The sequence below is a fragment of the Chanodichthys erythropterus genome, chromosome 12 (assembly GCF_024489055.1).
Source record: "Chanodichthys erythropterus isolate Z2021 chromosome 12, ASM2448905v1, whole genome shotgun sequence".
Classification (NCBI taxonomy): Eukaryota; Metazoa; Chordata; class Actinopteri; order Cypriniformes; family Xenocyprididae; genus Chanodichthys; species Chanodichthys erythropterus.
In genome coordinates, this window is record NC_090232.1 from 38,090,700 (window position 1) to 38,117,089 (window position 26,390).

Here is a 26,390-nt window from a genome sequence, read left to right on the forward strand (position 1 = left end):
CCTGAAATCATATGATTTGATTCGCATCTTCTGATTGGTTCTTCTGTGAACTTAGAGGCTTTTGTTGACAAAGGGAAGTGGCGTTTAGCGGTTTCTGTCAACCGTGGAGCACGTTTTGCTTTGGATGGATGCACTTTCTTTAGCTTCATACTCATTGGTCCCATTCACTGCCATTATAAAGCTTAGATGCGGGATATTTATTTATTATGACTAGGATATTTATTAATATAACTCCAATTGTGTTCATCTGAAAGAAGAAAGTCATATACACCTAGGATGGATTGAGGGTGAGTAAATCTTGGGGTAATTGTCATTTTAAGGTGAACTAATCCTTTAATTGCGATTAATCGCATCCAAAATAAAAGTTTGTGTTTACATAATATACAGTATCTCACAGAAGTGAGTACACCCCTCGCAATTTTCTAAATATTTTATTATATCTTTTTATGTGACAACACTGAAGAAATGACACTTTGCTACAATGTAAAGTAGTGAGTGTACAGCTTGTATAACAGTGTACATTTGCTGTCCCCTCAAAATAACTCAACACAGCCATTAATGTCTAAACCGCTGGTCACAAAAGTGAGTACACCCCTTAGTGTAAATGTCCAAATTGGGCAATATTTCGTAATTTGTCATGTGGCCACCATTATTTTCCAGCACTGTCTTAACCCTCTTGGGCATGGAGTTCACCAGAGCTTCACAGGTTGCCACTGGAGTCCTCTTCCACTCCTCCATGACAACATCACGGAGCTGGTGGATGTTAGAGAACTTGTGCTCCTCCACCTTCCGTCTGAGGATGCCCCAGGGTGTAGGTCTGGAGACATTATTTAGCAGGGCAGTGGTCATCTTGGAGGTGTGTTTGGGGTCGTTATCATGTTGGAGTAGTGCCCTGCAGCCCAGTCTCCAAAGGGAGGAGATCATGCTCTGCTTCATGTCATGTTACATGTTGGTATTCATGGTTCCCTCAATGAACTGTAGCTCCCCATTGCCAGCAGCACTCATGCAGCCCCAGACCATGACACTCCTATCACCATGCTTGACTGTAGGCAAGACACAGTTGTCTTTGTACTCCTCACCTGGTTGCCGCCACACACGCTTGACACCATCTGAACCAAATAAGTTTATCTTGGTCTCATCAGACCACAGGACATGGTTCCAGTAATCCATGTCATTAGTCTGCTTGTCTTCAGCAAACTGTTTGTGGGCTTTCTTGTGCATCATCTTTAGAAGAGGCTTCCTTCTGTTACAACAACCATGCAGACCAATTTGATACAGTGTGCGGCGTATAGTCTGAGCACTGACAGTACCTTGTAACACTAACGAGTCACATGACAACGGGGAGAGAAAATGCCTAATTGGGCCCAATTTAGACATTTTTACTAGGGGTGTACTCACTTTTGTTGCCAGCGGTTTAGACATTAAGTCTTGAGTGTTGAGTTATTTTGAGGGGACAGCAAATTTACACTGTTATACAAGCTGTACACACTACTTTACATTGTAGCAAAGTGTCATTTCTTCAGTCTTGTCACATGAAAAGATATAATAAAATATTTACAAAAATTTGAGTGGTGTACTCCTGTGAGATACTGTATGTGTATATTTATTATGTATAAATACACACACATAACATGTATAAATGCATATTTGTATATGTATAATTTATATTATAAATATTTTATATATACATACACAAACATATATTATGTAAACACAAACTTTTATTTTGGATGCAATTAATCGTGATTAATCTTTTGACAGCACTTATATTACTTACAGCACCTTCAACATTATCATCAGTTGTGGTTCATGCTATGATTTATCTTGTCTGCTTTAAAGGTGTATCTCAGTGAACTTGTTCAGCATCTCCATCAATGCACTTCAAATATAATGAGAGAAGAGTAGGAACACTATCAAATGTCAGTACAATTTGTTTTTTTACATTAAGAGGTTAAGAGGCGACAGTTTGACGACTCACTCGCTCTTTCTCTTATTTTTTCTCTCTTTGGCTTTGCTCTCTGCTGCATTCATTGCTCAAGGTCAGTGCTGGAGGCAAGCATGAGGTTACGACTGTGACGGCAAGGTCAGAATCTTCCCTGCTGTCTGACATGCGTTCTGCCATGGAGATGTAGAGGTGAAGATGGGGTGAGTCGAATTGCCCTGTTGCATGTAACCAGACATTTTTTTAATAGGCATGAAGAATACTTTCACAATCCTTGACCCATTTAAAGCATTCTTAGTGTGTAAATTATAATAGCCTCATTCCGTACCATATATGCTACATATTTACACTATATGAGGGTCGGTTTCGTCCACAGAACTTGGATTGTAAATCAGTTGAGAAAGAGCTTTGTTTAAAATCCATTCACCAATAAAATGGATGAAAGATTGTAAACATGTACCATAATTCCCTTCCAGGAGCCACAGTGATCCCCACACAAATCAAACGAGTGTCTGTCATCACATCATAGACATCCAACTCAAATCAAGAGTTCTTCAGCACCACCTCTATGTGCTCTGGACCATTGAAAAGACATTTTAAATCAATAATGAACCAAACCACTGCCAGAGAGAGCGCAAAAGTTAAATGACTCATAAATAATCTTAGCAAATAACAGCAATTTCAGATCTAATAGAGCGATTTCACAAGTCAGTGAGCATGGCCACACACACAAATTTAAGAACACATAACCATACACTCCATTAAACATTTTAAATGAAGACTTAGTCAGAGGATTACAACTTCAAGACACCTCCAGCAGTGCATGTGGACCACAGTCCTTATTTATCCTGATTCATTTTAATTTAATGAAGTGGCCAATTGTTATATTTTAACACTGACCTGTTGAGTGTGTTGACTGGACACATCAACACGATATACAACAGTTAACAACAATCGTATTATCATAACCTGGTCTTCAGCAAAGCTTTTCAAAATCCTTATGGGTCTATATTTAAACAGTATTACATGACTCTTTCGTAGGCACAAGGCTGGAGGTAAGCTACTGTAGCTGATTGCAAATGTGATTTTACTTTTACACAAGAGTTAATATGGATCTAAACAGTACCAAATTAGAGTTCTTTGGCTTGTAACAATAGCAGAACTCTTTTTGGGTGCTAAATAGAACCCTTTTTCTAAGGTTCCATAAGGAGCCATGCTTTGAAAGTGCTGTATAGGACCTTAATGGTGTTATAAATAACCTTTTTATTTTTATTAATATCAGTATCTACGGTTACAGTTACAATGTGTCGCTTCTATTTGTAAAAACAATTGTTTATGAAGGCCAAAATTAGCATGTATGTGAGTGAAAAAAGCAATAGATAAAGACATTTTTTTTTTTGTGACTGCATGTTTATGCATAAAATAATCTAACAATATGGATCATAAATTCAATAGTCTATCTCTGCTACTTTGTGGAAGAAGATATGATAAGTATCATTAACTGAATAGAGTTGCTCACACTTTGCTGTTAAACTAAAAAGAGAAAAAGACATGACTAGTTAGAAAACCATTAACAACTTGAAAGTTAAAATTTATAGACATTTTAAGAAAGAAATAATTTACCTGTTGAGAGTCTGTTGACAGATTGTGTAATTGAATGGCTGCAGATAATAATAAGCTCCAGAAAATCAGTAATGAGGTGGCTTTGACAGTTACAGATTTGAAAAACAAAAAGGCGGGAAAAAAGAACCCTAAACTCTAACACGATACGGTTCTAAATAGAACGGTTACTACGTGTAAAAAAACATCTTTAGTTAAAGTGTACTATTATAACTTCCATAAAAGTAATTCGTGTAAAGTTTCTTATGTTTATGACAAACACTGTTCATATAGACTTGACGCATTACCGTTATAGCCTCATTTAGACTTTACTTTTCAATATCATTGAATTATGAAACGACTATAACCCAGTCGTTATGATCTTATATTAAAATGGGCTTAATGCAAAAAATTCTATGTCTATTTGTTAGAGTATTACTGTTGCCAAGGTAATATTCTAACAAATCATGTGAAGATAGACCTATTTCCATATCCACAAGTTTGTCGCACACTTAATGTATGGGAGGTCATAACAAATATAAGTAAACATAAAGAGGCTTTAGCTATTCCAAAATGGTTATGTCAAATAATTTTTGTCAAATGATGAATGAAGGGTCTCTCTATAATATTATAGACCTAAGATATGAATGAATTCTCTTGGATTTAATCTTACCAATTAAATATTAATAATAATGACCAGTAAGGTCCTGATTGTATCGAGTAGTAGAAGTGAATTGTTGAAGCAGCTTCAATATGTTACAATTTGCTGCCACCTAGAGGTCATAATATATAACTACACCTGTTGTGCCATGGGGTTTCACCAGAAAAAAATGGCCTCTTGATGTGAGGTAAAAAACAAAACAAAATCCCTTCTGTCTTAAGACAAAATAAAAGGCACAAGGCTTTCAAACATTTAAATCTCTTTCTTTATTACAAGCAAATGTACATTTTCTTGCTGTTAATAGCTACAGAAAAAACTGGCAAAAATCCACATATCTACAGATATCAATCTTTTAAAAACTTTTATACAAAATGAGCCCAAACTGTACATGAATATTACTACATATATGCTGTAAAGTGTACAGTAGTATACATATATATAATAAATTTATGAGCAACATCACGCTTTGTGCAGATAAAACAACAAAGAAAGCAATAGATATTTAGTTATTCTGAATAGGCTGGCACAGATTAAGCCCCACTACAGGCAATAAAGCCTTTAGTTATAGCAGTAGACATCTAATCAAATATTTGGTCACACCTGCTTTAAAAACAGTGAGTGTATTTCATCTTCCTACTGTCAGTGTGAGCAATGACCATGCACGTCATATTTAAAACTACCTCAAACATATTTAAATTCATCTAAGGGGAAAAAACAACAACAGACTGTTAAAGCTATTTTTTTCAAACTTTCATCTTTACTGAAGTTGATTTCTCCCATAACCTTACATTTGGTTTTTTATTTTTATTTTTAACTGAACAGTAACATTCTAACTCTTAGAACAGTCTGAGTTCTCTTCATCCTCTAAATACAAAAGTAGCAAAAAGACATTTTTTTTTCACAAGATATACAAAATACCTATTTCATATAGCCTTTTTTTAGACAGACAGAATACAGTGTTCGCCAGTGCCTGAACGCACCCCTGAGGCAGACAGCGTTCAGTGATCAAATTATTCTTATATCACAAGAAATAGTTCTGATTCAAAACAATAGTTTGTCAGAAACAAGAAGAAAACACATTTATGAAGGGACATTTGTTCTGGAACCACCTTCTTTTAGCTATGGTAGTTTGTAGTTGTCATTCGTGGCTATCCAATTAACGCTCTGCAATTTTTGCTTAGAGCACAAAAGTGGCTTTTTTCTTTTTTGTTACATTCAGGAAGCCAGAGATAGTGTAATAGTGAACACAATAGGAAATACAGTGAAACGCAAAACAAAAATAAAAACAACTGTAAAAATTACTTTACCTCTATTATATTAGTCTTGGCTACTTAAAATCATAAGTTGAGAATCTGTGGATAAACACATTCTTGTTTTGTTTCAGATCTACCAGCATTGATTAGTACTTGGTATCATAGAGGTGCATCACTTAGACTGGAAGTTTGAATCAAAGTTATAAAAGTGGTTTATATAAATAAGAATATGACTCATAAATGTTTGATAAAGCTCAGTGGTTGGTCCATCACTACGGCATGCAAAGTTCAGACTTCGATAATCATTAAAATAGACAGTGTTTGACTTCAGACAGATTTTACATTCATACAAATTAAATACACTTTTGGAGCAGAAACAAAGTTATTCAGTTGACATGTTAGAACATTATGCTATTTATTCATTCATTCATCCACTCAGCCTTTGTAAACCTTGACATCAATATACTCATCAATATATAGTCTATATTTAGATATAATGTGTGCATGAAAAGAGACATTCTTTTGTTACTATTCTGTGACTTTTCATCAACATTAACCCAAAGATGGTGTTCAAAAACGACCCCTACACCCTTTAACAAACTAGCTATACCCATAATCTGACATTCTCTGTTGCAGGCCAACTGACGGGCAATGAAAACACATGTATGTGCACACTGGAGTTTCCCAGAATGCAACGCTTCACTGAATTGAACGCATGAACATACATTGAGGTTAAAAAGCACCAGAAGGCACCTACTCACAAGAAGCTTGGAGTAACCATCAAAACCGTGATCTTGATGGTCTTTGACACCACCTAACTTTTTCTCTCTTTAATGGATGATGGTTAAAATGGTGAAACGGGCCTCATCATGAGAACTGAACGACAGGGTGACAGAAGGAAACTCATGCGAGGAAAGAAGTCGAGATGAAGAGATGATGCTCCGGGAAGGAAAAACTACATTCAAGAATCAATGTAAGAAAAAACAAAACAAGAAAACAAGCATGGAATGTGAAGGACAGCAGGGAAAGAGGCTTGCAGACAAACATCTGTGGTTTTGATGAGCAAATACGCTGATTTTCAGTTCGCTTCAGTTCCATATCCATTTCTTTCGTGTTGTAATGTAACTGGAATTTAATCTGAATTGCATTCACACTGGATTCCAATTCAAATTCAACTCCACGGACTTGATGGAGATGGAACTGAACACACTTCATAATATTATTATGAGAATGCTACATTAAACAAGTAGGTCGTCAGGTGTGAGGCACATTTCCTGGGATTCATTTTAAACGGCTCATTTTCTGTGTCCTGGACACTAGAAAGAAGCCATTTCTCTGAACACAGTGCCCAAGATAGGCCATCTTTGATGCTGACCTTAACTGGGCTGTTAGATTAATGAGTTGTTTGTGAACACTAGCATCTTACATCTGACTTATTTATATCAGACAATCATAAATCAGTAATGTGCAACAAAGAAATGATAGCAACCCAGCACAGGGCTCCAAAAGTTCCATTAATACAGACAAAAATGCTTTGGGAACAATCATAAAAAAATACGCTGACAAAAAAAAAAAAAAAAAGTTGGTTTGTACTTTTTGTGAATGCACAAACACGTCTATACCAGAACAACAGAAATGTTACAATTCATTTGTTTTTCCTCAGGAGCCCTGGGTTGTGTTGGTGGCACTGGAAGATGTCGAATACTGCTTTTATAATTTCTCCATCCTCAGCTGGTGCAATGTCAACTTAAGGCAGTGTGGTGGGATTCTTGGGAATGCCATCAAACACTTTCCCTCCTTTTCTCTTAAAGCATAAGGCAACTAACACACACTTATATACTCCGTATTTCACTTGGATTACAACCTTTGGTTCCAAACTGTGGTGTAAAAGATGGGAAACATTAGCATTAAGGCAGAACAGTTAAGCTAAGATGGCTAGCGTAGCCTTTAGCATCGTGTATCTGGTTCTACTCTAAAAAATAAAAAACTAAAAGGACTGATTATAGGGAACTAGAGAATTTTAAAGCAAATCGTCGAGCAGCTAGGACAGAGTAACTGGTTGTCATGATGACACAACGTCAATGGTTTTAAAAACTTTGGAACAGTAGAATGTGAGTAGATTTCTACCTTTTTGAAAGTTAAAGGGTGAAACAATGACAGTCCAGTTACAATTTGTCTTCTCATAGTTGTTCTAACAAAGGCCTACACACACACACACACACACACACACCTAGTTCACACTAGTACAGTGCAGCAACAGAAATGGCCAAGTTTAGCCACTTACAATGCAATCGGACAAAGACATTCGCAGCCTATGGAGTGTTCCTCGTTAACAGGTTTGCACAAAGGCAACACCAGTTTGTTCTATAAAAAAAGTAGGACAAGAAAAGAGAAGGAGCACGGGATAAAAAAGGGAAGGGGAGACGACAGAGAACAAAGAAAAGAAGAAAAAACAGGACTGTCAGTTTTAAGAGCATCCAAGGCCATTTTAACTGTCATCCACATTAATATTCAGTGGTAGAGGTTGCGTTTGAGATGGAAAGATTTGTGCTACTACTGCCCAGTGTTGTTTTCAAGTAATTTTTCACATGAAGGATTACAAGGGTAGGTGAGCGAACACGTAAACCCACAGTCTAAAGGGAACACGCTCACACGTACACGCACAGAAAACAAGGTAAAGAGGTCCCAAGGCCACTTAGCGCAGTACGCAACACTTGCAGATGGTGCAGCCAATTCTGTTTGGCCTTCCTCCAGCTCCTAAATTAGCGCACAGAATCACTACCGTATACCACAAGAACCAATTTCAGTGCTTTTGTTTCAGATAAAGGGGGGCAAGTCAAGATTGGTCTCCTAATAGTCGAATTTGATTGGATAAGTAGACTATTTGCTTTAGAGAGACTGTCATACAGACGTCTCGGGACCCGGTGTGCTGTAGGCGTAAGCTGCCCCAGAGAATCTTGGGTTTTCTCCTATTCGGAGAAAGGAGCTGAAGGTGCAGTAGTCAGGCTTGCCACCCCAGAAGGTACACATGAGTTTTTTGGGAGGGGAGGAGTCAGACCTGCGGTGGGTGTGGTTCTGGCTTTCGTTGCCACGTCTGTCATGTTTCCGCGCAGGTGGAGCATGGAGGGAGGACAGGGGGGTGAACTCGGACAGGTGGCCCTTATACAACTTATCAGCATCCTGGAGAAAAGAACGAGGGAATAGAGAGAAAGAGAGTGAGTTAGAGGTTTGCATCATATACAGGCGTGTAAATGCAGGCATTGGTCACATCACAAGCTGAAACAACACAAATCCAAAGCCCCAGCAAGAAGCAATGCAAAAAAAAAAAAAAAAAAACAGAACAAAATATTACACGTCACAAAATCACATATCCATTGTTTACCACATGCAAAAGCCCAGTCCCAGAAGATGCCATACTGATCGATTGAGGGGATGTTAAAAGATATACTGTTGAAAAAAGAAAGCTAAGGCCAGTGAAAAATACTTTTTTTCTTTCTTTAAAGGAGGGCGAAAGGTTACAATTCACCCCAAAATCAATAGAAAAAGTACGTTTTTTAAAATTAAATATATTTACTGTAACGTTCAAAAGTTTGGGGTCAGTAAAATGTTTTTGAAAGAAGTCTCTTTTGCTCACCAAGGCATTTATTTGAGTAATTTTGTGAAATATTATTACAATTTAAAATAATAGTTTTCTATATTAATATATTTTAACATAGTTTATTTCTGTGATGGTAGAGCTGAATTTTCACCATTACATGTTTTTTTCATTATTTTCATAAAGAAAAAGCATATTCCACCCCCATTCCATTCACATTTTTTTACAAAGGCGATTCATTAAAATTCTCATTACTGTAATACTGTGAATTTTTTTTAAACTTTTTTTTAACATTAATTTAATTTATTTTATTTTTTGCAAAATGACAGAATGCAAAAAATGCAAAAAAAAAAAAAAACCTCAACAATCCTAAAACAGATTTCATTTTCTTTAAGCAAAATATAATTTATTGTTTTTTGTTTTGAGTTTGCGGTTCTACAAAAAGAATAATAATAATAATAATAATAATAAAAATAATAATAATATTAAATGAATAATGTAGTAAAGTAAAAAAAAAAACCTGTATTATAGTAATTTTTATGAAATATTTTTCACAGTATTACAGAAATGAGAATGAATCACCTTTATAAAAACACATGAAAAAAATAAAATTGAACTATTATAATGCATGATGTTAATTAATAATAATGGTGGTGGAATATGCTTTTTCATTAAAAAAAAAAAGAAAATAATGCAAAAAACATGTAATGGTAAAAAACAAAATGGTGAAAATTCAGCTCTACCATCATAGGAATAAATTATATGTTACAATATATATATAAAAAAAAAAATTCTGAGATTTTCTGAGATTAACAGAAATAACAGTAACAGAAGTAACAGAAATGATCATAAGCATGTTCTAGGAATGGACATTTAGAAATATATCAAAATAATATTTTCACTGATGACAGAAAGATCCAAGAAAAGTAAAAATACTCATGCATGCCAGTGTGTTAGATGTTAAACTGTATGTCAGTCTGCTGTGTGTATTTGTGTACGTGTCAGAGGCCCCAGTCCCCATGTCCTGTTAACTGCATATATACAGTACTCCACACCCCAAACCACAACCCAATACCTTCATTCTGAAGCTTTAAACCAAACCAAACCAAACCAAACCAAACCAGTCTGTAGGATTCACACCAAACAACAGACCCACACATGTGCAGCAAAGGCTTTTTAATCCAGCGTGCTTTCACTGGAGGGAGCCAGTTAGCAGGATTCTAGAATTCTCAGACTGGTTCTAGAACTGCACACTTCATCTGAGAACTCTAGAGCTCCACCGGAGTTGAGTGTGGATTAGTTCTTTCTGGCTTTTAGTCTTCAACTTCACATTCTCTTTACCATAGAGTTGCTAGGCCTCAGTGGTGTTCTGAACCCCATCTAGCAGTGAATCATGAATGTTTGTCTCAACCCTTTGAAAGATCCTGTCAGCCCTCATTCTCTGTGAAACATCACACACACATAAATTGACTCAAATGTGGCATAACAGACCCATATGCAGAATATTTTCTAGAATTTGTTTTGACACTGAAGTATCTTGCTGGAACTGAAAGTACAGCAGCAGAAAATGCATTTCCATTAAACAACTTCAGATCTGCAACATAAAATACACATATACAAACATAAACATGCACGTTTCATGCACGCAAACGTGAAGATTGATGGAATATAAGGCTTAGAACATAAACAGAGACACCACAGGGTACTTCGACGGATGCTATTGGCATGTTGGGTAGTTTGTGATCCTCAGAAATGTTCAGTAAGTCCCGTGATACTCATGACCCTGTTGTGTCTTCACTCACTGATACACACACGCACATGCAGAGAGAGTGTGTAGGTTCACCTCCGTCTCAGTTCAGAAACTGACACTGCTGGAGGTCTGGGAGAGCATAAAGATGGTGGACTGCTCAGCAGTGAGACACTGCCGCTTTGTCTGCCGTTACCACAGGTCACAGGCCAAGGGTTAAACACACAGGGGAGGGGGAAGGTCAAGCATCAGAGAGAAAAAGAGAGATGGAAGAGGAATATAAGAAAGAAAGGGTTTAGAGAGGTTAACAACCTGACCAGTCCTCAGAGATTAATAAAGGAATTTTAGCAGTGCAAGAGCACTTTGTTTTTCTTGCAGAATTATTAGTAAAACTTTACAATAAGGTTCAACTCATTAACCAGTTCCGTTATGGTTAAAGCTGCTCTCCGTAACTTTTTTGTGTTCAAAAATTATATAATGAGAATGTACAACATGAATCCATTTTCCAAACCGAGTTTTTGTTTTACCCTGAATCATTATGGTACACTTATAATAAGTGTTTATATTCGGACTATTCAGACCGGACTGGTAGGACCCGCCGCAGAGCATCACAGTAACTCGCCATAGACATACATGGAGAAAAGTAGCTCCGGCTACAATGCTCCTCCGCAAGACGCGTGCAGTTCTGTTTATTAACCACTAGAGGACTGCAGCTTCACGGACTGCAGCTTTAACTAAAACTATTAAAAATCATTTTTGTGAATTGAAATGAAGCTGAAATTAAACATGCACATTTTAAAAACTTAAACTTGGCAACTAAAATAAAATAAAATATATAATAAAATAAAATAAATTTAAGTTGAAGTACTATAATTACTAAAACCAAAACTCAAATTTAAAATAAAGTTAAATATAAAAACCAATAAAAATGGCAAATGCACAAAACAAAATGACTAAAACAAACTAAAATTAGAACGAAAACAAACATAAAAGCTAATTAAAAATATTAATAAATACTATAATAATATTTAAATAATACCAAAGTAACAATCTTTCATTAAGAATCGTGAAATAACTAATCTAATTTAATTAATTAATTTTAAATTAATTTATTATTTATTCATGTTCATTCAAAATACATTCATTTGCATTTGATCATTCCTAAAACTTAAAAGAGTATAACTATAGCAATAGAAAAATATTTAAAATACATACAGTACAGTATATATTTACATTAACCAAGATTGATAAAAGTGTTCATTGTTAGTCCATGATACCGAAGATATTAAAGGTGCTACAGAGGATGTTTTCGTCGACTGAGAAACCAAAGACTGTTACTGAGTTTTTGAAATGAGCGCATGCGTAAGAACAACCCCCCTCCTTCACAGCTGATTTCGAGGGAACGCCTCCCAAAACTCGTGCACGAGTATTGGAACACGAGTGTTTACCACCGGCATTCGCTGTGTCGTGTTAGTGGATTCATTATGTCGGACTCACCGCAGGTAACTCATAATCTGCAGTTGTTACTCCTGTCTCCTGACAAAAACATTGCATGCGGCGCCTGTGGAGTGTGGAAAGTTACTGGAGCGCGCAGCCGGGCTCGTCTCTCACAAGGAACGTCATGGCAGTGATTGACAAGCCAGAGGGCCAATCGTTTATGCGATGATCGCTGATGTTTTTAAGGCCCTACCTTGTGCACAGATGATGTATATTAATATTATTCCTTTCAGTGCACCTAATAAATAGTCTTTTATCAGTTAGTAAAGACAGTTTCAAGTAATATTGCAAAAATGTATAAAACAAAACATCTTCTGTAGCACCTTTAACTAATGTAAACAAATTGAACCTTATGTAAAGTGTTACTGAAGTATCATATTGTACAGTTAGATCCTAAAGTTAACATGAAATCAAAACTGACCCTATTTACTTTCTTAATACACATTCTTATACATGCTTGTTTTCACTCCTCTTATTTTAACCCTTCCCCTCCCATCCAGATTTGTAGCACCTACCGCTCCTGATCATTTCCCCAAAGATAAAATCTTGTCTATGTATTAGATTACATATTATTTATTTTTTTGTTGAATATGCTGTTGAACTCAGAAATGCATCACATTATGGATGTTTCATGTTGACGTTAATGTGGCAGTAAAATTAGCGCACTGGGAAATTTTAGAATTTAATAGGGAAGGTGAGTGAGAGGAAAAACATCACATGGGTTAAACCAGTGGTAAGGTAAGTTTATCACACACACACACACATTCAATTTCTTTCTGAAATTTTTCACCATAGTATGGTGACATACTATGTGTGCCAACACAGTAAAATACACAGTATACGTTGTCAAAATACAAGTCGACAGATCGAATAAGACCATTGAATGTCTCAAAGAGTCATCCAATGAAAAGAAGCATCCACAGCTGAAGAGAATCGTGAACTGCACCCAGAATTCACTTACATCCAACACACTGGAAACCAGTCCCCCGCAAGTGTAAATCTGAAGACCAGTTAGTAGCCATTATCGCAAACTATAGCACTATTGAGCTGGTTCAGATCAACAGTTATTTAGTTAAAAATAACAAACATTTCTCTTAAATAGCCGTATTATTACACAATTTTTGGTACATTTTGAAGTTGATGTGAATTAAAACAAAGCTGTTATGGATAGTGCAATCAGTTCAATACACTTTATCTTAAAAAAAAAATCAGCTACAAACTACAAAATGCTATAACTTATGATCTTTACAATGGAACTGAATCAACACTGAACTGGCTTCAGCTGAACAATGACACTATTTTCTTTTAGAGCTGCTGTATAGCAGAACTGATCTGTCTGCATCATTGAATCATTTTCCTGTTATCATTGTAAAACTGCTTTGAAACAATCTGTATTGTATAAAGCAGCACTATATAAATAAAGGTGACTTGACTTGACAAACTGTGCAGAAAACATGGGTTGTGAAAATTACATCAATATCAATAATAAAAAAATGTAGGTAACACTTTAGTATAGGGAACACATGGTCACTTTGAACTACAACTTTTGCCCCAAACTCCTAATTTACTGCTTATTAATAGTTAGTAAGTCAGTTGTTATGTTTAGGTATGGGGTAGGATTAAGAATTTAGAATAAGGTCATGTAGAATAAGGCATTAATATGTGCTTAATAAGTACAAATAAACAGCCAATATTCCAGTAATATGCAAGCTGATAAGTAACTAGTTAAAAGATGGTAAAATAAAGTGTTACCAAAATGTATTTCTATCCCTCACTACTTTGTTATAATTTGCATCAAATTAAATGTGGCATCTACCCAAACTAATGATCATGGTCATATTTTTTAAAACAGCTGTCTATTACTGCAGTGAAATATAGACACATTTATATACGTTTGACATGCGATCTAACTGTATTCTTGCATCTCTACGCACATGTACTGTAGATACTGGGGTCGTACCTGTATTCTCTCTGTGGTGGTGGGCCATAGAGCTCTACACAACACTTTCTTTACCACATCGGGCAGCAGACTGACGATAATCAGCAGAATTATACTGAGCCATGCGGGACCGCTGGACAACATCTGCATGAACACATAGTACATCCTCTGATAGTTCAGGAAAGGCCTATAAAGAACAGAAAGATGTTATTAACATGCATTTGATTTGGTGATAGTAAGTATACAGTCTATTGGGGCAGGCCGTACCAAATGATGCCTCCCCACAGGAGGGAGAAGATGACATAGAAAAGCAGTGACCCCCATATGACAAAGTGGTTGATCCACGTCCAGTAATGTGTGTCCAGGGCAAGCTAAAGCATGCAGACACAGTGAGAAACGGGAACACAGAGATGGTTAAGTTGACGCCAAATTAGCAACAGTCAACATCATAACACATGCGTCAGATGTATTACCTTTAGTGTGACTGTGAACACGAGGATAGTGAATACAAGTGTTCCAAAGGTCCAGTTTCCAAACATCTGGAACAGAGAAATATTGAAAAAGGCAAAAAGAGATTGACACTGATGTAGAAACAGCCACTTGAATGGGTGTTAGTGCGCAACTCACCCTCTCATCACCATAAAAACATGGTTATACATGTCAAAAGCTTATGTGCCTTTAATTAAACAATGAAGCACTCGGGAGAAAAAGAATATATAAGCAATACACAAAACATCAGTATCTGCCTTTAATATGCTAATGGCTGACCTAACCTATCGGGTGCATCTGTAGTCGTATCAGTTGCGCTCAACTAAAATTCTGCATCAACACCGCATTCACAGAAGCATAAAATATATACACAGGACACTCATCAAATGTTCCTTTAAAAAAATCTTCTGTGAATAATTTGCAAGAAATAGTAGCATTGTGTCGTTATATTTTAATGGCACTGCAAATGAAAGCACTTTGGTGACATCCTATATTGTTTTACAGAGATTATTAATGATTCCTGGAGCTCGCTGATGTCAAATGAATTTTAAATTTCATCTATAAAAGCATCATAAATAAATAGTGAGATTAGAAAGCCCCTTAAAATGTTATAATGGATTCAGCATTAGCGTTTGGGCTCAATAAACCTCTGCTCGGGTGCGGAAAGCCTTTCTGTGTGATTGTTTTTCTCTTTTGGGGGGTTTTGTTCCCTCATTGTTTACAGTCTTGGCAAATGGTTGAATTTAGACACAATGGATATCTCTTCTAGAACTTTCCCCTGTCTGCGGACCGCTGTTGATGACACTATGCAAAACAACATTGACACTATAATGAAAGCGCTTTATAAAATCACTCGATGTTTACCTTTAAAAAAATACTAATCGCAATCAAAGTCAACAAACCATAGCAAAACACGAGCAGGTCAAAGATTGTACGGCACCAAAGTGAACAGTACAATGTGAACAATTTTAGTGAACAATACAATGTTGATGAGTAACCAGTTTAAATAAAAACAAGTACAAGGACACACAATAGATGTCAACAAGTTTGAAGAAAATGTATTAACTTACCTCCATGAGCAAAATCAAAATGAAATTTAGTGTTAAAAGAACTTGTCAAGGGCAAATGATATTTAAGGATGTGAGGTTTTCAAAATAATGAATTTGATATTTCAATTGAAAAAAAAGAGAAAAGTGAAAAGTTTTCTGTTTAATCTGATAATAGTTAATCTAATAATGTTAGATTATCTGCCACTTTCCACAAACAGGGTAAAATCAATAGGGGCTGAAGTTCTTTTATTTATTTCTTATTCAACAAATTGTCAGTGATAAGAGGTGCTTAAACTTAACATTAATCATCAATTTTTGGAGGTTATGGAAGCTTGTTTCCACCTCAGAATAAAAAATTGTGATATAGTTGCAATTGCAAGTTATAAAATCAGAATTGCATGATATAAACTATTTCTCAGAATTTTGAATCTTTTTTTCCTCAGAACTGGAATTTATAACTCGCAATTGCGAATTTATCTCACAATTCTGAGAAAATAAACTCACAATTGCAAGAAAAAAGTCAGAAGTGCAAAAATAGTCAGAATTGTGATATATATAAACTCACAAATGCAAGGAATAACATCAGAATTGTGAGATATAAAGTCGTAATTGCAAGTTATAAAGTCAGATTTGCGTGATGTAAACTCGCAATTCTGAGAAACCAAGTCAGTTTTTTTCCCCCTCAGAACTGGATTTTATAACTTGCAATTGCAAGGTTATGTCTCACAATTCTGGGAAAAGAAGTCAAATTGTGAGATATAAATGCGCAAATGCAAGAAAAAGTCAGAAGTGCGAAAAAGTCAGAATTGTGGAAAATAAACTTGCAACTGCGAGAAATAAAGTCGGAATCGTGAGAAATAAACTTGCAATTCAGATTTTTTTCCTCACAATTCTGAGAAAAAAAGTTAGAATTGTGAGATAAAAAGTCACATTTATCTTTTAAATTGTTTTATTCCATGGCGGAAACAGGCTTTCATAGGAAGTCGAACTTAATACTATATATAAGCTATTTTATTTTCTCTAAATTTTATACAAGGTTTGCAATTTTTACAACCCTATAACCAAAATTACGTGACGTTTGGTGCAATTTTTCTAAATGTATAATAATAATTTCTATAAAATATAAAAATTTTGGTTAATGCATTAACTGTATTAACTAACAAACAATGAGCAACACACTTGTTACTAGTTGTTACTAGTTAATAAAAATATAACTTCAGTGTTAGTTCATGTTAGCACAGGTCAATTAAATAATATTAACAGATAAAACTTTTGATTTAAATAATGTATTAGTAAATGTAATTAACACAGACTAAGATTATTAAATGCTTTAGAAGTATTTTTTATAATTAGTTTATGTTAATTAATATAGTTATCAAATGTTAATTGGAACCTCATAAAGATAACTTTAAAACAATTCTTTAAATCTAATATATTATCTTAAAAAAAGATCTTAAAAAGATGGTTTACAAAAGCTAACGAGACACCAAAGTGTACCCTATTTGTGGAAAAAGCCTCCAGAATTCCTTCTAATTAAAAGTTTCTGAATAGCTTCTCTTCCGTTCAACATGTACCAAATGAAGCAAAATGCTTAATCCACATTTCCTCTTGTTCATTCATTTGCCCTTGCAGTGAGGCATGAGAGGATGGACGTGTATCCTACGGGCCAATGAGGATGAGTATGACAACACCCCTCCAACCCGGGCGTTTGCAAAAAAAACACAGTCGCAACGTGACACACGGGACGACACAAACTCCTACTCGATCACAAGATGATAGACAGAGGAAGATGGACAGGGGGGCTCGCTACTCTATACCTACAGTGGCTGGTCCTCGGTACAGTGGACACTGGGATGTTGTACGGTACTGTTTGAAAGCTACGATGGCAGTGAACGATTAGTGTTAGTAGACACTATGTGAGTGGGGGTGGCTTTAGGATGAGGGGAGGGGCTGAGGAGGGAAACAGTCAAACTAAAACTAAAAATAGGATGAGAAACAGATAGGGACAGGCTTACCATCTGTGTGTTGGTGGCCATTAGCTGAGGAAAGGAAGAGAAGCAGAAAAGAAAAGAAAGGCAAAAAGGAGGTAGGTAAAAGGAGGAAAGAGAGAGGGAGAGATATAGAAAGAGAGATAAAGAAGAAAATGAAAGAAAAGAAGGGGACAGGGAGCAAGAAAGTAAAGAAAAATTAGGATGTTATAACTTAAAGTAAATCAAACAGGTAAAAAAGCAATCCAAAAAGGTTACTATGATTTAACTTAATGGCACAGAGAAAGATGTCTGATCTGACTGATTAACCAGCATGCTTTGTGTCGCATAAATGAATGGAGAAGCACCTGTAATGACTTCAAACATACGCAAAGGAGGACAGACAAAAGTCTGCAAGCTGGATCAAGACGTCAGTTAAACCACAAAAGTGTACATTATAAGCACTTTAACCACAAAATAACTCACTCAACAAGCATCGGCCACCCATTCAATCTGTATGCGACTTTTATTTGACTGAGAAAAAGATGAACTAAAGGAAAAAAGTGCTGGTTAAGTTGATTAAACAAAACACACACACAGAAAAATGTTGAAACAAAATCGTGGTTTAGACGGTGACTGCATTACCTGTCCGTTGCTGGTGAAGGTTGTGTTGTCAAAAAGGAAGAAAGCACCAAAGAAGAAGACCACGGCATCAAAAAGCCCCAGAAATGTCCAGTAGATGAAGGTGGGCCATCTAAGGAGGGAATTCTTGGCAATATCTCTGTAAAAAGAAATTCATTCAAAATTAGAATATCACATAAAACATTTGCGAATAAAGCACCGTTTCCGTGTGTTCAAGAGTAGAAAAAGGTCACTTCCTGGAAAACTGGCGCAAAACGTCTTGTTGCAATCAGGGAAACCATTGTAGGTATTTTTCTCCCCCCTTCATAAATGACTTGTGTCTGTGCAGACAAACGCAATAAGCGCGCTCGTGTTATCTTGCGTTCAGATGCCTGGCATTTGGGAACACAATCGTGTGAAACGCTTCTGGAAGGTCATTATACCAAATCATTCTGATGAAACACTTTGGCTCAGGCATTTCAGAATGATCAAACCAGCATTTGAGATGCTGTGCAATGAAACTGATCCACTGGTTAGTTCAGTTATCCAATCACATTCAATTATTCAATATATGTGCTTCCATCTTATAGTTTATACACATGCCTTCTTTAAAATTTATGCAATATCACAAAATATGCATACAAATTGGTGGATGGAAACATAGCTAATGTCTCAAACTGTGCTCAGATTTTCCAATAAACTGAAGTCAAAGATCTGACCTCCAACTCCAAGATCAAATGATCTGAGCAATGCTATCTGTTCATTTTATACTGTATGTCCACAATAGTCTTAATAGTACATAAGAAATTTATACTAAATGAAGAGCAATCTAACATTTCATTACAAGATCATATGGTTATTTGTGAGCACTCTATGAAACGTTGGTTTAGTCTTCAACCGTACTTGAGACTGGATGGAACATTTCAAATGAAAGTGCTTCATCACCGCACCACAATATTCAAAAATGAATGTTAGATCAGCTTTTTCTAATTAAAATGTCCTTGAAGTGCTGCACTGTGTGTCAGTAGCAAACACTGTGTATAATGTACATACTGAATAAGCAATGCAGAGGAATAAGAGGAAAAAAATTGCAGCGTCAGGACATTTTGTTGAAAAAATGTAGAGTGGTTCTAACAGTATTTCTGCCCAGTGCTGTGTGTAAATTGAGTTTAGTGCAAGAGTATACGCAAATATGTTTGCCAAAGGCTGATTGAACTGTCCAATTATTGCAGGCTTGTATTTGGTGGCAATGTGTTCAAGTGAGAATACCTGGAGGCTCACAATCAGGAAAAAACATTTTATTAAAGAGGAAAATACAGAGAGCAAGATTGGGCTACATCAGGCGGTGTGTTAGTTACAAAAATGATGTAAGGAAAATAAAAGTTTTTCACTATGACTTGCAAATAAATTTTGCTGATTAAATATCTTACCTGGGTGACATTAAAAAAATAGATGTTTATGATTCTTTATTAAATATAGATCTAAAAATAAAATTCTGAACTACTGATCCAACTGGGTCAGTCAGAAAAGCATAATAATAATAATAATAATAATAATAATAATAAAATCCCATACTTCCATCATTTATTTTTGCTATTTCAAATGCTCTTTACCATGTATATTTGTCGTTCTTTTATGATTTTATTTTTTACACTTGTCCCAGAGCCAGGCTTTCAAATAATTTAAAAGCAATGATAATACTACTACTATTAATAAAAATCCTGTAAACATACACAATCACATAACTATTTCAAAAGTGTAGGTTTGTCTCTGGGAAAAAAAAGGTGTGACAACAAATGTCAGGATGTGAAACAATGTGTGTTATGAGTCTCAGCAAGCCAACAGTCATGCAAAAAGGAGGCCAAGGTTGGTATAAATAGCCTGCGTGTAGACAGGGATTTATCAGTAGGTCTCAAAGAGGGAACCAGAAATAGATGATAGCGAACATGCTGCTCCAAAATACCTCCCGTGTACACGTGATGAGATGTATCACATCACGTATCGTCCATATATCTGACTAAAAACAACTCAAAACTAACCATATAATTCTTGTTTTTGGGGGGAAATATTATTTTATGATTCTCCTCTTTGTTTAGGCCTATGTTTTAAAGTTTAAATTATAATCACAGTAGTGGGTAATGGGAGTTGTTGGTGCAACCAGAACATTCCTCACCTGTAAAGAAAGGGGTCCCGTTTGAGGATGTCCATGTTGATGTGCTGCTCCATCAGACTGTAGAGGAGGATGGGTAACGAGGTGAAGCTGATATTGTACAGGGTCAGATATGCCGTGTCGTACAGTGGCTGCAGAGGGAAAAAATAATTCAACCGTTTTGCCATTGTTACAGTAAATCAAGTGAAAAAAAGCACAACAACTTGCACTTTCATTTGGCAGGTGTTGACTTACTAACAGATTGATACTTTTCTATTTTTGTTATATGAGGGTCATTCATTTTTCCCCATGCTTCCATCATTTATTTTTGCTACTTATAATGTATATGTTTTTATTTTACAATTTAATTTTTTTTACTCTTGTCCCAGAACCAATTTTAAAATATCTTAAAATTATCATTTAAAAAAAACAAAACACTTTTCTTCAAAAGTTTGGGGTCACTAAGATTTTGTAATGTTTTTGAAAGTATTTTATGTTTATATTTACCAAGGCTGTATTTATTTCACCAAAAATACAGTAAAAACAGTAATACTGTGAAATATTACAACAATGAACTGTTTTCTATTTTAATATATTTTAAAATGTAATTTATCCCGGTTTATTTGTGGTGTTATAAAAGTCTTTACTGTTACTTTTGATCAAATTATTGTATCCTTGCTGAATAAAAGTACTAATTAATAATATTAACAATAAAAAATAGCAGTAAATATAAGTTGCAATTGTCAAATGATAAAAAAATTAAATAAAATTTTCACACTTTAAGAAATGCTACCTATGAAATTACCCGAAGCAAAACAAAAGATTCTGAAATGTTATTTCCATAAATGTTTAAAATATCATTCCCATCATCAACATTTCCACCAAAGAACGAAAAGTTTAATTTCTAAAGGTGCATTATTGAAGAAACTCAAAAAATATAAAGACAGAATGTTCCATTTCAAATGTCGTCTAATGTGATAGACCTTTGAGATATGTGTTTACCTGCTGAGAGAAGCCACAGAAGAACTGATAGAGAAACTGAGGGAAGATGAAGCACACATTCTGTGGAGAAAAAACAGACCCTCAGTACCTGATGAACTAAACACTTTAGGGGGTTTATGCGTGTGTGTGAATTATGTTTGCTATAAATAGTGTGGCATTACAAAACTCCTGGGAACAAAATAGCATCCACACACATTAAGCAACTTTTTTTCTGTGTTTACAACTGCAGGTAACGTGGTTTGTGTTGTGTTGTGTCAGCTAGTGATCAGCAATTTTGCTTGGGATTATCTTACTTTTTTTTATTTTGTGTGTCTACACATTTTGTTTGTTTGGGTTCACCTTGTAGAAGAAGTACTGGACCAGCTCAGCGATTCTGATGTAGTAGTAGTGCCCGTGAACCAGCAGCATCTTCTTCAGGTGTTTGAACTTGGTAATTGCATAGTCGCTGTTACGGGCCGCCTGACGCCCCTCTTTACCCATGATCCCTAGAGGCAGAATAACCAGTCAATAGGCATGTAACATACTGTTGCTATAGCTATTGAACAGAATTCTATCAGGGAAGACTGGAGAAGTAATGACATCTAAAATGATTAGATTTTTGTATGCGAGCATGAAATCACCTATGCCCACGTGAGCTTCCAGAATCATGCTGACATCATTGGCTCCGTCCCCGATGGCCAGCGTAATGGGGTGTTCTTTTGACGCTTTTATCAGTTTAACAATCTGAAAGAACAGTTTTGTTTCCACAGGTTAAATCCAGAACAAATGAGAGATTATAAATCAGGGTTTTTGGCTGAGGTGATGGGATAATATCATACTCATCAGCCATCTATCTTTTCTCATATGAAGCCACTAAAATATCAGTTTGGCTTTTAGTACACATGAATTACACAGGATTTTATTGTATGTTTGAGTCAGTAATTGTCTTGTAATACTGTGAGTTCTCTCACTTCTTGACTTTACAGTCTCTGGCTTTCCCAGCAGCCCCAGAGAGTGACTGACAGGTTTAGCATGCAGTAAATTAGATAGAGAAATAGACCAGAGTCTCTTTTGATTGCATCGTGTAACTCACAGACTGAGAGATTACAATAAGTGAACAAGGACAACCTTTCTCTGGCAGGTGGCTGTGTGTGTGTGTTCGAGTGTGTGTATGGCTATGACAAGGAGAGGGTGACTTATGAGGACATTACCCCATGTCCCCATTTTTCAAAAGGCTTATAAATCATATAGAATGAGTTTTATTGAGAAAGTAAAAGTGTGCACAGTTTTCTGTGATGGGTAGGTTTAGGGTTAGGGGTAGTGTAGGGGGACAGAAAATATGGTTTGTACAGTATAAAAACCATTATGTCCCCACAATTCACAAAAACAAATGTGTGTGTGTATGGGTCAGGTTTTATCATCATTGTGGGGACAAAATGTCCCCAAATAGATACTAAGACCTTAAATCACCCATAGTCACTGGAACCCACAAGGAGAATGGCTTAATAAACAAACTAAATAACATTTAATGAAACTGTCTTTATGACTAAGTCATTGAGTTCTTCACTCAATTGATTTGTTTAAAACCACTGATTCATTCAGGATTAAATAAGCCAGGGGTTCTCAACTCTGGCCCTCAAGGTTTGCACTTTCCTGCAGATTGCACGTTATAAACTCGCAATTCTGACTTCTTTTCTCAGAATTGTGAGATATAAACTCGCAATTGCATGTTATAAAGTCAGAATTGCGAGATATAAACAATTCTGAGAAAAAACGTCAGAACTGTCAGTTTATATCTCGCAATTCTGACATTATAACATGCAATTGCGACTTTATATCATGCATTTCCGACTTTATATCTCTCAATTCTGACTTTATAACTTACAATTGCGACTTTATATCTCATAATTCTTAGAAAAAAAAAAGAAGTCAAAATTGTGAGACAAAAAGTCACAATTATCCTTTTAATTTTTTATTCAGTGGTGGAAACAAGCTTCCATAGAATACCATATCCCAGTTTCCACAAAAATATTAAACTGTTTTCAACATTGATAATGAAAGAAATGTTAATTTGAGCAGCAAATCATCATATTAGAATGATTTCTATTAGAAGGATCATGTGACACTGAAAGTGATGCTGAAAATTTAGCTTTGCATAACAAGAATAAGTTACATTTTAAAATATATAAAAATAGAAAAACAGTTAATTTAAATTGTAATAATATTGTTATGGCTGTCAAACGATTAATCACGATTTATCGCATACAAAATAAAAGTTTGAGTTTGCCTAATATATGTGGGTGTACTGTGTGTAATTATTATGTATATATAAATACAAACACATCCATGTATATATTTGAGAAATATTTACAAGTATATGTATTTATTTATATTTTTATATAATTTATATTATATATAAATACATTTTTTGTACATAAATAACATATTTCTCTTAAATATATACATTCATTTGTGTGTATTATATACATATTATTTACACACATTACTCACACATATATTATGCAAACTCAAACTTGTATTTTGTATGCGATTAATCGCGATTAATCGCTTGACAGCCCTAAATATTTTACAATATTAGTTTTTTTTTTACTGTATTTTTGTTCTACTAAATGCAACCTTGGTGAGACTTTCCTAAACCATTTTAAAAAATCATACCAACCACAAATGTTTGAACAGTACTGTACACTCTTAGTGAGTGAAGCGCTGCATTACCTGTGCTTTCTGTAAGGGTGCCATGCGGCAGCAGAGAACAGCACTGCAGTTCCTGCAGATTTCCAGGAAAATTTCCTTGTAGTTCCCTCCGTTGCTGTTTCCATCCTGTGTTGGCTTCAGTACAGCTGACAGTGTTGCCCCATCGATTATCAGACCATAGTCTTGGAAATCACCTGAGAGCCTGTGGGGACCGACACATATGTGTGAAGATGTCTGTGTGTGTGAGTGCCTGTGTATAAGTGAGAGCATGTATTCCACCGTACCCACCCTGAGAAAGTGTCCCTGGTCATGCTGCCATGATGTCTCAGGACAGTCCTGCTCAGATCGAACAAAACATCATGGAGACTCTGCTCTTCTGTCCGCTTGGTTGTCAGTTCCAGGATCTGTGTATTGCGATGGAACAACTTGCTAGCATAGCATGTGGCTGCTGCAGTCTCCATTTTGTCCCCTGTGAGGACCCAAACCTTCATACCAGCCTTGTGCAGGGACTCGATGGTGTCGGCCGCTTTATCCTGCAGCCTGAAACATCCAAGAACATTTTATAAGCATTTCATGTACATGATTAACACAATGCAGGTATATTGAGCAAGTAAAGGTCCCTTTTTAAATGAACAGTCGCTAGCTAATGCACTTCAGAATAAAATCTCCAATTTACTTAAATCAGACAAATTCTGTAAAACTTGGGGGTGGAGCTTCATAAAGGGTCAAAGTACTACATAAAATATCCAAAGCATTTGTTGCTTTTTGACTGCCCAACTGTCTTAACTGTATAGTAGCAGCAGCAAGATTTGGCACAGTATGTAGCGATCCTGTGTGCTTTATTCTTTGCGCAGTGGCGGAGTGAAAGTTAATGGACAGTGCTCTGCATGGCTCGGTGGCGGGGAGGTCTTATACGGCAGCGTGATGTCTCAGCCCACTTCACTCAGTAATTAAGCAGCCCAGCAGTCAGGATTCACAGTGCCACACTGCTGCCAGATAATTAAGACTCCACCCCCCACTGCACCTCACTCACAGCCCAGCCATGCAGGAAGTGACATTCTCACAAAGACTCCCGGGAAGAAACGACAAGACATTCTATTACACTCCTTATTAAACATTCTAATAACATGAATTGCATTTCACTCAACAACATTATATTGAAGTTAAACAAATTCCAACATTCTAATTAAGTCATAACATTCCTTCTTACTTCCCCAACATTCTATAACATTCGAAGATTCTAAAACCTTGGCTTAAAGACTGCATTAAAGTCAAAGGTCACCTTTCCTCTGGAACTCGACTCTCTTGTGAACGTGCATACAGCTGTTCCCCTAAAGTCAGTTATTATAGTTTATAAAAAAAAAAAAAGGATATTTTTCTTACAAAAACCCCTCGCTTTGCTTCAGAAGGTCTTTATGACCACAACTTTACAGAAGAAAAATGATTTACTTTTGCCGTTCCATGTTGTGTACGAATGTTTTTGGATTTTTACATTTTTTTAAAGCTGTTACAAACAGTCAACAATGACTCTTAACAAATTAGCTCCCTGTATATTTGACAATAACACATGATCTTGAGTGACCTCTTGAAGACACAAACAGGCTGGTGCCTACAGGGCACTGATTGCAACTAATTAACATAGCCTGACAAAATAAGTTCCCATCCAGTAATCACTATTTGTTTGCTCTGTCATATTCATTAAGGCAGTCGACATGGATTGATGTGTTTATTTATAATGTTGGGTTGGACGGCCTCCATAAGTGCATAAGCCCAAACAGTAGTTCATCAGAACCGCGTCTGCCGGCCCCCGATTGATTCAAGAGGGGGTCTAATTACGTTAGCTGCTCATTATCAGGACACTGGAGCCTAATGGATGGACTCTATTGATTGCCTGTGCAATTAACGTTAACTCACACTGGTTCTGTCGGGGCCGCGGGTGCTCACGTGTGCTTCAGTTGGACGCTGGACCTGTAACTTCCACCCAGTTGGGCCAATACTTGGCATTCAGCCAGTTAAAAATCTAATACTGCTAATGCACATCTATGCTCAATTTCAGTACAGCGTATCTTGTTTACTTAGGTAAATGCATGACGCACTTTATTGAAAACATGGGGTCATTATTAACATGCTGATGTTTTTACTTGGCAACATACATTGGAAAGCAATATCGGACTTGCTTAGAAATGCAT

The 26,390-nt window shown here is 36.0% G+C and overlaps 1 protein-coding gene across 3 annotated transcripts in view; it reads right to left on the minus strand.

The window, feature by feature from the left end:
- Positions 1–4,465: 4,465 nt before the first annotated feature.
- The window catches only part of atp11a (ATPase phospholipid transporting 11A), an 80,538-nt gene continuing 58,613 nt past the window's right edge, over positions 4,466–26,390 (minus strand). The window contains exons 19-31 of one of the 3 annotated variants that reach the window (XM_067405382.1): positions 24,490–24,741; positions 24,223–24,403; positions 22,131–22,233; positions 21,850–21,995; positions 21,511–21,570; positions 20,533–20,660; positions 18,384–18,519; positions 17,787–17,810; positions 14,707–14,772; positions 14,501–14,604; positions 14,255–14,420; positions 10,392–10,491; positions 8,496–8,635 (exon numbers count right to left, since the gene is read on the minus strand). In XM_067405382.1, the coding sequence (XP_067261483.1) occupies positions 10,402–10,491; positions 14,255–14,420; positions 14,501–14,604; positions 14,707–14,772; positions 17,787–17,810; positions 18,384–18,519; positions 20,533–20,660; positions 21,511–21,570; positions 21,850–21,995; positions 22,131–22,233; positions 24,223–24,403; positions 24,490–24,741 (1,456 nt within the window). In that variant the 3' untranslated portion in view covers positions 8,496–8,635; positions 10,392–10,401. Of the gene's footprint in view, positions 8,636–10,391; positions 10,492–14,254; positions 14,421–14,500; positions 14,605–14,706; positions 14,773–17,786; positions 17,811–18,383; positions 18,520–20,532; positions 20,661–21,510; positions 21,571–21,849; positions 21,996–22,130; positions 22,234–24,222; positions 24,404–24,489; positions 24,742–26,390 lie in introns of all 3 variants that reach the window. The other 2 variants (XM_067405380.1, XM_067405381.1) reach the window with 2 other exon arrangements.